The sequence below is a fragment of the Nerophis ophidion genome, linkage group LG25 (assembly GCF_033978795.1).
Source record: "Nerophis ophidion isolate RoL-2023_Sa linkage group LG25, RoL_Noph_v1.0, whole genome shotgun sequence".
NCBI lineage: Eukaryota > Metazoa > Chordata > Actinopteri > Syngnathiformes > Syngnathidae > Nerophis > Nerophis ophidion.
This window is the reverse complement of record NC_084635.1, coordinates 19027160-19042118: the sequence shown is the minus strand read 5'-3', so window position 1 is coordinate 19042118 and position 14959 is coordinate 19027160. Positions and strand designations below refer to the sequence as shown.

Below are 14959 nucleotides of genomic sequence, written 5' to 3'. Positions count from 1 at the left end.
TGGCATTTATATTAGCATAACAGATTAAACAAGTCCAACATGGTGTACTGTAACACTTCAAGCAGTATTCATTACAATCACTCAGCTGAAAATAATATTTATGTATGGTATGCATGTGCAGAGAACATACCTTTTATATGATACATCAAACATAGCATATAGATCAATACAATCAAATAGTATATAACGTGGGTGTGCATTTTGTAACAATATGTGTTTATGTTGCACACAGACTTATTTGAGTGACGGAAGCCATATTGAGTTTTGACAGCTATCATTGTATGTGTGTGTAGTCTGTACTATATAAATAAAAAGACTCAATAAGCAAATGTAATGCTCAATCGGCCAGTTTGTAGTCAAGAGACAGAACGAACTGAAACATATTTAAGAAAAATGTGTTTTATTCCACACAAATGCGGCGCAATGGAGTGATGTTAGACAACAACCAGCCGGCAGTGGATGCTATATTGCTCCAATGGAACTTTACAGATTATTTTATCCCCTCAATTTTTCACTTTTTTGAGTGGATTGATATTGGCCTGTGGATTAATGGATCGCTAGGAGGACAGCTGATAAAAAACGGTCGCTACTCGTCATGAGTAAAACGTGTTCACTTCAAACTGACACAAAGTGCGTGACTTTGAGGGACTTTAGAGGAAGAAGAATTGTTTATTACTAACTTGTGTATGGTGTTGCTTCCTTATTTGTCATTATTCCAAGCTGATTTCATTGTGTAGCAGGGGCAGCTGAGCCGAATGTGACAGCATGTAAAAATTACGCCAGACAGCTGGAACAAAAAATAACGATAGCAGTATCGTTCATCCAGAATCGCAGAATCACAAACTGACCTACTTCGGAACCGGTAGCAAAAAAAGCTGTACTCAGTATTCATCTGTAGACAGGACACTGTCATGGCATCAAGCATAAACAGATTGATCAGTGAATGCTCAAAAGCATTGCTAATCAATGTTGCAGTAAGGCTTACTTTTAATTAGCAACTTAAAAGTACATTTTCAAACTGGTAACTTGCTTGAGCGTTGTTCATTAGGAAAATAAATAAAGCATTACTACTCCAAAACATTCATAAAACGGTATAACAAACTCAAAGGTCTGGAACCCGCCATACTTTCTGTCTTCAAACTGCACTGTTAAAAAGTGCATTAAGACTATTTAATACATGAGCTTACAAAGTGGTCAACAGCCACAGAGGTTGCAAAATAAAATCGCTACAATTACACTTGAACACTAATTAACCTGAAGCAGCAGAAAACTCAGTAGTAGTACTGTCCCACCTATCTATCACACGTGATCAGGCAGGCGAAAATGGTTGGACATTGAAGCACGGGACAGACATATTTGATTCAGAGATGATTTCTGGAAGTGACAATGCATGAAGGAGTTGCCACGAATGGAGTGAAGGCACGCCTGTCTGACTGGATGCAGCCTTGGACGTCAGCTTTATATATCTCTACTGCCTTGGTGCTGTCTGCTAACCATGCAGTGACAACTGGGTCGATGTATGCGAAGACAACACTTTGAGGCTGTAGGATGAAATAATAAAAGAAAAATAGTCTTCTTACAATAACAAATTTGATTTCTATTTGTCTCTTTAATTTTTTTGTTCACACGTTGCTTCCTTTTCCTAATACAGTAACCAACCCACCTCATATGCAGCAGGTCTGGAAAAGAACGCGTTACCATCAATTAGGGCTGCAAATAACGATTATTTTAATAGTCAGCTAGTTATCAACTATTTTTTTCAATTTGTCCATGAATTGACAAGTCAAAATGATTAACGTATTTTTATGACTAAAAAGCGCACTGCTTTCATTTTCTCAAAAATCGACAGTGCGCCTTATAACCCGGTGGCCCTAATGTATGCATTCATTTTGGGAATGTTTACCGTTCTCCAAGCAATTTTATTTGGAACAAGGTGTAATAATAAGTGTAACCAGTAGATAGCAGTTACACATAAGAGATACGTGTGGACTGCAGGCAGATGCCTGTTCATTAAATGACGCTAGCAAATACAGATAAGCAAGCAACAACAAAAAGTTAATGTATCATTGAGAATATAGAACATTACACACAGCGCTCAAAAATCTATTAAAATGTTTTAGTACGTTCTGTGCTATAACATACGGGTATTATTGTGTGTGTATAAGCACCCGAAAATGACACCTATTGGCATTATCTGCCGTTTTGATTCGTAATATTATGCAAAACCAACTTTTCTTACCTATTGGTACCTGCTACTGTGTTTTTGGGATCTGCATAAGTACCAAAATGTGCGCACGTTCGTCATTATAGTCCACGTTGTAGTCAATAAGCTCTTTCTTTTTCTCCATCCTCTTGTTGTGGCACATTCATCCTCCGTTGTTGCCATTTGTAATACAAAAGTAGAGAGGATGTTATGGTATCAAATTTCCCAGTTTGATATGACCAGGTAATCAGGTCACTGTACGATATCATTGTGGTATATGTACAAAAAAAAATGCCCTAGTGTTTAAAATGAAATGGCAGGAATATTTAAGATGGACACATACTGTAATTGAACACAAACATATTGCTGAAATGCATTAATCATATTTGTTACTACAAACATGTATTTTTGGGTGCAAATAAACGTGCAAAATCATCCACTGTTTCAAGCAAATATACAATTTGGCATCTTTAAAGTGACAATGTAAAGATCCAGTTTGAAACAATAATGTTCACTCTAGTGTCTTTCAACTTTTACTTCATGAGAAGCAGTGTAGTCTACAGTGGACAGTTTTTATATCAGTCTGGAATATGCTGTTTCTCAGAAATTTTAACTAACAAGTTACCTTTTGATAATGTAAATACCTCACAAAGTGATGTTTAGCTCTGCTGGTTTCCAATATTTTTTCTGGGAGATGTTTTATGAGGTGACGACTTATCCAAAGTGTACATTGCCTTCCACTCTTGTGCAACTCGCTAGTCTCCAGCCCCCGTGACATCGAGAGAGACAAGCAGTACAAAATGCATGGTTGGATTGTGGATTTAGCAAGTAGTTTTTCAGTTTACTCATATTTCCCGCAGTGTACAGTTTTTTGGGGGAGTGTTTTCCCACCAAGCCGTGCGCGGTGACCGCTTGAGACGAAAGGGGTACGCTCTGCTTTGCAGAACGCAGACTATCTTGTTTTTTCCAAAGAGGTTATGTTTTCACAAGATTTTGTTTGTTTGTTTGTTAGCAACATAATTTTAATAGTAATGCATGAATTGGATATTGATAATTTTTTAAGGAAATGTCCAAATCTATTTCCTGCTTACGACGTTCCATGCAGAACCATGAACACCTCCACCTTGCCAGCCTCGAGCTGTGCAGAGGATTCTGGGATATGTAGTTTATTTTCCCACCCGGCCAAAGCAATATCCATCCATCCATCCATTTTCTACCGCTTATTCCCTTTGGGGTCGCGGGGGGCACTGGTACCTATCTCAGCTACAATTGGGCGGAAGGCGGGGTACACCTTGGACAAGTCGCCACCTAATTGCAGGGCCAACACAGATAGACAGACAACATTCACACTCTCATTCACACACTAGGGCCAATTTAGTGTTACCAATCAACCTATCCCCAGATGCATGTCTTTGGAGGTGGGAGGAAGCCGGAACCCACGCATTCACGGGGAGGACATGCAAACTCCACACAGAAAGATCCCGAGCCCGGGATTGAACTGTGACTACTCAGGACCTTCGTATTGTGAGGCAGAAGCACTAACCCTTCCTCCACCGTGAAGCCAGCCACATTATTGTGAAAACATTGAAACCGCAATACCGTTCTATCTACAATATGATTACAGCCCTACAATGTAGCGTGCATTTCTAACATATATATGTCAGTAGACTCTATATAGAAGCGCTAAAAACGACAACAAAGATGACAGGGAGAAAACGCTGTCTAAGTGGAGCCAAGTAAATAAGACCACTCACAAAACGGTGCATCCTTAAGAGAAAGCAGATTGAAAACGGTTTGTAAAACATAATCTATGCAACATTTTGACTGATGAACCATTACATGTGATGTACACCACAAGGTGTTATAAATGTAGGGAAACAAATTATATGACCCTTTAAATATGACTTATAATCAGGCGTGCCTTATATTCTAGTGAAATACAAAATTATTATTGTATTATAACATTTAATAATGAATATTAATATTCATTATTAAATGCTTGAGTTTGATTTTAACTCAGTTTTAAAACTTATTTTAATACACTCAACAGTAACAAAAGGAACACAAATTACTGAGAAATGAAGAGTTTTACTTAATTCCAAAAAGTATATAACCACAGTGAAAAATTAATCAACAGGCTCAAAGTCCAAGATGTCCTGGCATTCAGTGTAAAACTTATTTTCATCCATCCATCCATTTTCTACCGCTTGTCCCTTTTGGGGTCGCTGGAGCCTATCTCAGTTGCATTTGGGCGGAAGGCGGTGTACACCCTGGACAAGTCGTGACCTCATCGCAAGCCCAACACAGATAGACAGACAACATTCACACTCACATTCACACACTGGGGCCATTTTAGTGTTGCCAATCAACCTATCCCCAGGTGCATGTCTTTGGAAGTGGGAGGAAGCCGGAGTACCCGGAGGGAACCCACGCATTCTCGGGGAGGACATGCAAACCCCACACAGAAATATCCCGAGCCCGGGATTGGACCCAGGACTATTTAGGATCGTCTTATTGTGAGGCAGAAGCACTAACCCCTCTTCCACCGTGTTGCCCCTTATTTTTATCCAATACTGTTAATTGTTTTTTAACTGCAATTTACTACAAGGAATAAAAGTGAAAACAATACCATTCCTGTATTGTCGTCCATCAATTTAAATTGGACAAAGCCACCTGTCGACAATAACAAATCTTTGTAAATTAATTTTTAGTATCGACATTGCAACACTACTTTCAATATATTAATATTTATTTGAGTATTTGGACCCCTATTCAGAAGAGCAACTTCCAAAAAAAGCAACTAGCAACAAATCTAGCAAGTTTTTCCGGTGTTAGTAGACACTTTTGGAGAATAGCATGAAATCACATATACTGCAGCTCTTCTCAACGAGCAGCAGGTGCTGTTGTGCCTCCCCCCCCCCCCCCCCCCTCTGCCTGTGACATAAAGTTTACTCACTTTTTGTCTCCCGCCTGTGACATGAAGTTTACTCACTTTTTGTCTCCTCCCTTTGACATGAAGTTTACTCACTTTTTGTCTCCTCCCTTTGACATGAAGTTTACTCACTTTTTGTCTCCCACTGCATCATCAAAGCACTTACTAGACATTGTAGAAAGTGCTGACAGTAAATGCAATAGCAAGAGATAACTTCTAGTATAATACATATTTGACCTATTACCATCAGCAAGCAGTTTACAATCGGAAGTCGAGCCAAACGTTACAGCACAACGTCACCACAGTACAGTTGACAGGGCTGGTTTCGTCAAACTGGAACGACCGACTGAACCTGAATATCACCACCTCTGTTAGACAAACACAGCACATTCCTCACTTGTCAACGTGGAGCGAAAACATAAGTCGGCAGACTCCACACACTGCAAGGGAACTATTGAACACACACCCGTCTAAATATGCAGTCATATTAAGAGGATTGACCCACTTAAAAAAATACACTCAATGATCAATGTTTACGGAACACTTCCTCATACTGAACTAATGTAATCTAAAACACTTCAGCCACACAATGCAGGTGTGACAAACTGGTGAAAAGAACAGCAGCATATTCAAAAAATTGTTCCGTTGTCATCACCTGAGCTAATTATCACCAATCCAAAAATGATGCTTAGGCTTAATGCAGGACATACTAAATACATATAGAAAATACCTTGTTTTAAAAGATGAGTATCAGAGATTCCCAACCACTATAGAGCATCGTAAGAGATCATCAGGTGTTCCGCAGAAAATTCCATTGTCAAATAAAATATCAGAAATTTACCACAAACATTGTATCTTAGTTCATTGATCAATGCAAACAACATTTATTGACAGGAAGAACAATTAAATGCTCTTCCACTAGATTATTTTGGTTGGACTAGACTCCGGACAGCTTTACTGTCTCAGGTGTACACCTACATGTCAGACCATTCATTTTTCTTCAAGGAATGATACACTCAGCAAATGGCTCATTTAGTTCCTATTTGAGATTAATACAATAGTTGGACATCATTGTTGTACCTCAGAGGGGCTGATAATACCATGCACATGTGGCATGCAGCTCATTATCAATTCGCCTGCATGCTACATTCTTAAAAAAATAATGGTGGAAAAAAAAGCAACAAAGACACAATGTCAGGACAAAACAAGACAAAGCTTACTTACAGGTTGTTTACTTTGAATACATAGAATGTAAATATGGATAATGCATAATGCACAAACGAGGCGGTCTTTTTTTATTGCATTTTTATTTGCATTTTCTTTTTTCACTTAGCATTTATGTATTCTTATTTAGTTCTAATTTGTACTATTTTGCAAATGTGGCCACCGTGGTAAACTAAATGTATCTAGTTCAGAGTACTCTAACTATCATCACTATGAGCGCTGCTTTGACAAAAATATATTTACACAGCAAATCTTCCCACAAACAAGTGTGATTATTATCAGTGTGCTATGTTAATTTGTCGATAAATAGAGGTATAAAGTCTCGTAAATACCAACCCCACAACCAGTAAAGTAGGCAGTTTGTGTAAATCGTAAAAATTTAGAATACAGTGTTTTGCTAATTATTTTCAACCATTTACTCAATTAAATAGACTCCAAAGACAAGATACTAAAACTTTCGAACTGGAAAACTTTATTTTTTTGCAAATATTAGCTCATTTGAAATTTGATGCATGCAAGCTGGCACAAGTGGCAAAAAAGACTGAAAAAGTTGAGGGATCTATGATATGTTGCCATCCAAGCAACTTTATCAATGCTTATTTCAGCAAGACAATGCCAAGCCAGTTCGAACATTAAATATATAGTCTTTGCAGTGTATTCAATTGAATATAAGTTGAAAAAGATTTGCAAATCATTGTATTATGTTTTTTTTTTACGAATTACACAACATGCCAACTTCACTGGTTTTGGGTTTCGTACAATTTTGTTGTCAAGATGTCATCCAGAATTTTTTTTTCTAACAGTTTTATCTGAAGTGTAGTCTGATTTTCCTCACTCATCTTGCACTCACTGTTTAGGGTAGGAGCATGAAGAGACAAAATATATTGCATGATTAATCTGCGTAAAAAAATATGATATTTTTTTTTCATGGATCAAACAATACCTCTTTTATTTTGACAGCCCCAGTTAAAATAAATTAAAAACGTTAGATTTGATATTTTTGTTTTGGGTTGAAGTTGATTGAGAGATTTGAGCAAAAAAGTAAAAAAAAAGAGGCATAAAATCTAGTAATTGAACAGTTCCAAAAATACTAAGCAAATATTTGGCCCCAAGGCACAAGTGGTAGCATTAGAGACACCTGATCTAACTTCTCAGCATGTTGGCTTGGTTTCAAACAAAGTAAAAGAAATACATCAAAAAGCTCCATTTTCATTATGGTGATGAATAGGCCTGGTCAATTTATTGAATTTCAATCACTATTTCGATTTTGTCTTCTCACAATCATGAAAATATAATAATCAAAAACAACGGTTAATGGGCCGCACAAAGTGCATGCAAATTTGAAGTTGTAAGGGTGAAACGGATGAGGGAGCAAATGAATGAAAAAAGATCACGACTACTAGAAGTTTGGGATCTTACCGTGGTTGCTACTTTTTATTTGACACAGCGTTAGTAAATGAATAATCACTAAACTCAACAAAAAAGTAAGGTATATGATTCCCGCGTTTACGTAACCGCGGACGGAAATACAGAACTGGCCCAAAAAACGGAATCCGACAAAAAAGTGATTGAAATGTTGCCTTTGTCAGAAGAAGGAACATATGTTTGGGAAAATAATGTGTCCTGGACCGCTCTTTCATTCTCGAAACATTGAACCTCCGTGCTGAACTAAACAATGTCAAGACGGCCACTTGAAACAGTTACTAAACTACGAAGCTAAAGCTAACGAGAACAATCCATACACCCACAAAGCATCTTATCTGCTCATCTTACATCATCGATGTAATATCAATGTACAAACAGGACAGCAATTTCAGAGGCTCGCTCTTTTTATTTATTTTTTTACTCAGCCTGAAGTCGTCTGTACACATCCAGCTCAGAAAAACAGCACACGTCCCCCCCCCACACAATACCAGCGTTGTGCGCAACATCCGATCTGACCGTGCTAGCAAAGTAAAGTTTTCAAAATAGTACCTTACACAAGCATAATGTACTTAAAGCACTTATTTATACATTTACAGAACTGTTATGCTTTGACTTAAAATCCATCCATTTTCAACCACTTGTCCCTTTCGGAGTCGAGGGGGTGACTGGAGCCTGTACCAGCTGAATTTGGGCGGAAGGCAGGGTACATCCTGGAAAAGTCGCCACCTCATCGCAGGGCCAACACAGATAGACAACATTCATACTCACATTCACACACAACCTATGCCCAAGTGCATGTCTTTAGAGGCTGAGAGGACGTCGAACTACCCGGAGGGAACCCACGCAGTCACGGGGAGAACATGCAAACTCCACACAGAAAGACCCCGAGCCCGAAGATCGAACACAGGATCTTTCTCATTGTGAGGCACACACACTAACCTCTCTTCTACCACACTGCCCTGCTTTGACTTAAAATACAGGTCAAAACTGTCCAAAGATGTATTGCACCAATATATGTGAGGAGGTTTGCATTTAATTAAGAACAATTGTTATTACATTTTATGTATGACATAGAGAGCACACGGTGGGAGAGGGGTTAGTGCGTCTGCAGTCCTGGGTTCAATCCTAGGCTCGGGATCTTTCTGTGTGGAGTTTGCATGTTCTCCCCGTGAATGCGTGGGTTCCCTCCGGGTACTCCGGCTTCCTTCCACTTCCAAAGACATGCACCTGGGGATAGGTTGATTGGCAATACTAAATTGCCCCTAGTGTGTGAATGTTGTCTGTCTATCTGTGTTGGCCCTGCGATGAAGTGGCGACTTGTCCAGGGTGTACACTGGAACTGTGGACCAGCTCTATACTCTCGGCAGGGTTCTTGAGGGTGCATGGGAGTTTGCCCAACCAGTCTACATGTGCTTTGCGGACTTGGAGAAGGCATTCGACCGTGTACCTAGAGAAGTCCTGTGGGGAGTGCTCAGAGAGTATGGGGTATCGGACTGTCTGATTGTGGCGGTCTGCTTCCTGTACGATCAGTGTTAAAGCTTGGTCCGCATTGCCAGCAGTAAGTCGGAGCAGTAAGTCAGACCAGTTTCCAGTGAGCGTTGGACTCCGCCAAGGCTGTCCTTTGTCACCGATTCTGTTCATAACTTTTATGGACAGAATTTCTAGGCGCAGTCAAGGCTATGAGGTGTTCCGGTTTGGTGGCCATGGGATTAGGTCTCTGCTTTTTGCAGATGATGTGGTCCTGATGGCTTCATCTGACTGGGATCTTCAGCTCTCACTGGATCGGTTCGCAGCAGAGTGTGAAGCGACCGGAATGTTAATTAGCACCCCCAAGTACGAGTCCATGGTTCTCGCCCGGAAAAGGGTGGAGTGTCATCTCCGGGTTGGGGAGGAGACCCTGCCCTAAGTGGAGGAGTTCAAGTACCTAGGAGTCATGTTCACGAGTGAGGGAAGAGTGGATTGGCGTCTTCAGTAATGCGGACGTTGTACCGATCCGTTGTGGTGAAGAAGGAGCTGAGCCGGAAGGCAAAGCTCTCAATTTACCGGTCGATCTACACTTCCATCTTCACCTATGGTCATGAGTTTTGGGTCATGACCCAAAGGATTAGATCACGGGTACAAGCGGCCGAAATGAGTTTCCTCCGCCACACCCTTTGAGATAGGGTGAGAAGCTCTGCCATCCGGGAGGAACTCAAAGTAAAGCCCCTGCTCTTCCACATCGAGAGCAGCCAGTTAAAGTGGTTCGGGCATCTGTTCAGGATGCCACTCGAATGCCTCCCTAGGGAGGTGTTTAGGGTACGTTCAACCGGTAGGAGGCCACGGGGAAGACCCAGGACACGTTGGGAAGAGTATGTCTCCCGGCTGGCCTGGGAACGCCTCGGGATCCCCCGGGAAGAGATGGACGACGTGGCTGGGGAGAGGGAAGTCTGGGCTTCCCTGCTTAGGCTGCTGCCCCCGATGGATGGATAGATGGATGGATGGATATTACCTGTTATGTTTTCAAATTAATGATAACCATGTAGTTCATCCATCCATCCATTCATTTTATACCGATTGTCCCTTTTAGGGGTCGCTGGGGTGCTGGAGCCTATCTCAGCTGCATTCGGGCGGAAGGCAGTGTACACCCTGGACAGGTCGCCACTTCATCACAGGGCTAACACAGATAGACAGACAACATTCACACTCACATTCACACACTAGGGCCAATTTAGCGTGCCAATCAACCTATCACCAGGTGCATGTCTTTGGAGAAAGGGAGGACGTCGGAGTACCCGTTGGGACCCCATGGGGAGAAGGTGCAAACTACACACAGAAAGACCCCGAGCCCGGGGATCGAACCCAGAATCTTTCTCATTGTGAAGCACACGCACTAACCTCTGTACCGCCATGCTGCCCTGCTTTGACTTAAAATACTGGTCAAAACTGTCCAAAGATGTATTGCACCAAATATGTGAGGAGTTTTGCATTTTATTAACAACATTCTATTACATTTTATGTATTACATGAAGAGCACACACACACAGACACACACACACACACACACACACACACACATACACACACTTTATGGTGGTAAAATTAGAGTAAACGTAAAAAAAAACGTATTTAATTTTTTTCCAAATTGAAACTCGTCCTTTTTTCTTTACTTACTAATTTACAGTGATCATTTAAATTATATTTAAAGTTTAATCTATTTTTAGTAAATACTTATATGTTTCCAAATTAATGACAATTGTGCAATTGATCGTTATTTCAAAATCAATCAAAAACAACCGTGATTATTTATTTTCCACAATTCTACAGCCCGAGTGGAAACATTTTGGACACCTCTGCTGTACATTAAGTACAGTACATAAGTACGGATTTGAGTTGAGGTGGGGAAAAAATCAAAATCCCTATTTTTTTTAATAAATTTTATATGTAAGGGCTTCACGGTGGAAGAGGGGTTAGTGCGTCTGCCTCACAATACGAAGGTCCTGAGAAGTCAGGGTTCAATCCCAGGCTCGGGATCTTTCTGTGTGGAGTTTGCATGTCCTCCCCATGGGTTCCCTCCGGGTACTCCAGCTTCCTCCCACTTCCAAAAACATGCACCTGGGGATAGGTTGATTGGCAACACTAAATTGGCCCTAGTGTGTGAATGTGAGTGTGAATGTTGTCTGTCTATCTGTGTTGGCCCTGCGATGAGATTGCGACTTGTCCAGGGTGTACCCCGCCTTCCGCCCGATTGTAGCTGAGAAAGACACCAGCGCCCCCCGCGACCCCAAAGAGAATAAGCGGTAGTAAATGGATGGATGGATGGATGAACATGAAGAGCACACACACACCTTATTGTGGTCAAATAAGGGTAAACGTAAAAAAAAAAGATTTAAAAAAAAATGTAAACGGAAACTTGTCGTTTTTTCTTTACAGTGATCTTTTAAATTATATTTAAAGTTTAATTAAATTTTAGTAAATACTTATGTATTCAAATTAATGATAATCGTGCAATTGATCGTTTTTTTCAAAAACAATCGTGGTTATTTATTTTCCGCAATTGTCCAGCCCGAGTGGGAACATTTTGGACACCTCTGATGTACAGTAAGTACAGTACATAAGTACGGATTGGAGTTGAGGTGAGGAAAAAAACAAAAAAAATCTCAGATGAGATGGCGACTTGTCCAGGGTGTACACCGCCTTCCGCCCGATTGAAGCTGAGATAGGCACCAGCGTCCCCCGCGACCCCAAAGAGAATAAGCAGTAGAAAATGGATGGATAGAGTCTAATTGAATTTTAATAAATACTTATGTTTTCAAATTAATGATAATCGTGCAATTGATCGTTTTTTCAAAATCAATCAAAAACAATCGTGATTATTTATTTTCCGCAAATGTCCAGCCCGAGTGGAAACATTTTGGACACCTCTGATGTACAGTAAGTAAAGTACATATGTACGGATTGGAGTTGAGGTGGGAATAAAAAAAAAAAAATCTGTGAAGAGGTGGCGACTTGCCCAGGGTGTACCCCGCCTTCTGCCCGATTGTAGCTGAGATAGGCACCAGCGCCCCCTGCTACCCCAAAGGAAATAAGTGGTAGAAAATGGATGGATGGAGTTTAATTGAATTTTAATAAATACATATGTTTTCAAATTAATTATAATCGTGCATTTGATCATTTTTTCAAAATCAATCAAAAACAATCATGATTATTTATTTTCCGCGATTGTCCAGCCCAAGTGGAATCATTTTGGACACCTCTGATGTACAGTAAGTACAGTACATAAGTACGGATTGGAGTTGAGGTGGGGGAAAACATTTTAAAAATCTGTGATGATACGGCGACTTGTCCTGGGTGTACCCCGCCTTCTGCCCGATTTTAGCTGAGATAGCCACCAGCGCCCCCCGCAACCCAAAGGGAATAAGCGGTAGAAAAATGGATGGATTGGTTGGGAAAAAAATCAAAATACCAACATTTTTTTTTATAAATGTTATATGTAAAATGCAATATCTTTGTAACTTTGTATCAACACGGATTATTTGCAACAATATTGTCAGGGGCACTTGCAATCAACAGGTTGTCTTCAGGGATTCCTCATGCACACAGCTGGGCGTTGTTATCAGTCAACACAGGCATGTTATCAAATGGACCAGATAGTAAAAGTCACATTTAGAAAAGCCAACAAGAAGTTCTTGCTCGGGGACAAGATATACTACAAAGTGCATATTTCGGAACAACCTTCAGATCCAAACACCATCACCCGCTGTACGCCTCACTTGCATTAGCCAACTTTTATTGCTACTCTAATAAGGAATTACGGTATAACCGAATAGAAAAGACACTTAACACTTTTAGCGTCCTTTCCTTTTCAAAGCACACACCTTATTTGACGCTTTGGAGGACATTTCCCTGTCCTGTTGGACTTCCAAAGTGACAGCTTAAACGTTCCCGCTGCCTTTGTTTTGACGGCCGAGTGTATGTTCCCTTCCAGCTGAATTGTCGCCCAGCTGCCGCCACGCCGGCCCGGCTGTGTTATTTGACTTTATCCAGGAAACATGGCACGGAAAAGTCCAAAGTTCATTATCTTATCGTCGGTGCCTGGAGTGTTGATATGGGCAGCCCTATCCGGTATCCAGACATAGAAAATGACGAGCTCCTGTACCAAAACAAACAAAAAAAACCACACACACGACCAAACTCGCTTTGTGTAAATGATTTGGCAGCTAACGTCCACTCCGGGATGAAAAGTTGCGGAGAGAAAGCATCATGACGACGGCGCCGAGCAATGGCAGGCGGGGTGAAACTCTCCCTACTCGCCGCTCTCTGTGGAGCCTTCGTGGACCGCACCACTGCACACACAGAGGGGTGGGACGAATCAAAAACAACCAGGACATTGCACATTAACGAGGCGAAATCAACAAAAGCTTATTTAATATAAACTTCAACAGCTATTTACGATATTTTATCGTATTTTGTGGCGGGTATTTTCTTTTATTTGGTACGTTTAAAGCATGTAAATGATGTATACACACCCCTTCATTACGCGGGACGCATGGTCCGGCGATACAATGAGGAGAAGCGACGCCGCTGTCCCTGCTGATGCTGGATGTTAGGATGGGCGGCACTGCAAAATGGTGATATCGATCCGATACCAACTGAACCTATAGGGCCAGGTTACTGCTACCGATACTTTAACAACATTATCTTTAAAGCCAAACGGAACATAAAAGTTCTTAAAAGGCCTACTGAAATGAGATGTTCTTATTTAAACGGGGATAGCAGGTCCATTCTATGTGTCGTACTTGATCATTTCGCGATATTGCCATATTTTTGCTGAAAGGATTTAGTAGGGAACATCGACGATAAAGTTCGCAACTTTTGGTCGCTAATAAAAAAGCCTTGCCTGTACCGGAAGTAGCAGACAATGTGCGCGTGACGTCACGGGTTGTAGGGCTCCTCGCATCTTCGCATTGTTTATAATCATAGCCTCCAGCAGAAAGAGCTATTCGGACCGAGAAAGCAACGATTTCCCCATTAATTTGAGAGGGGATGAAAGATTTGTGGATGAGGAAAGCTAGAGTGAAGCACTAAAAAAAAAAAAAAAGGCGATCCAGGTGGCGGCAGTGGGAGCGTTTCAGATGTAATTAGACACATTTTCTAATGGTAAATGGGTTGTACTTGTAACGCACTTTTCTACCCATTTTTAAGGAGCCCAAAGCGCTTTGACGGTATTTCCACATTCGCCCATTCACACACACATTCACGCACTGACGGTGGGAGCTGTCATGCAAGGCGCTCACCAGGACCCATCAGGAGCAAGGGTTAAGTGTCTTGCCCAAGGACACAACGGACGTGACTAGGATGGTAGAAGATGGGGATTGAACCAATAACCCTCAGATTACTGGCACAGCCACTCTACCAACTTTGCCACGCCGTCCCCCAGGATAATTCTGGAAAATCCCTTATCTGCTTATTGTGTTAATAGTATTTTAGTGAGATTATAAAGTCATACCTGAAAGGTGGATGGCTGTGGTGAACGCCAGTGTCTCTGAGAGAAGCCGAGGAGCCAAGATCACGGCTACCTTTTTGAGCTGTAGGGTGAGGTCGCATAATCCACTCAAGTCTCCGGTAAGAGCCGACTTAATATCACCATTTTCCCATCCAAAAACTTGCTGGTTGACGTAGAAAACATGTTCGCTTGA

General features: G+C 41.1%; 1 protein-coding gene across 18 annotated transcripts in view; it reads right to left on the bottom strand.

Moving 5' to 3' along the window:
• tjp1a (tight junction protein 1a) overlaps positions 1-14959 on the bottom strand; it is a 310964-nt gene that overhangs the window by 105282 nt on the left and 190723 nt on the right. The window contains exon 1 of one of the 18 annotated variants that reach the window (XM_061887105.1): positions 13139-13571. The exons of the other annotated variants lie outside the window; for them this stretch is intronic. Within the exon in view, the coding sequence (XP_061743089.1) occupies positions 13139-13162 (24 nt within the window). The 5' untranslated portion in view covers positions 13163-13571. Of the gene's footprint in view, positions 1-13138; positions 13572-14959 lie in introns of those variants that run through there. 18 annotated transcript variants of the gene reach the window in all.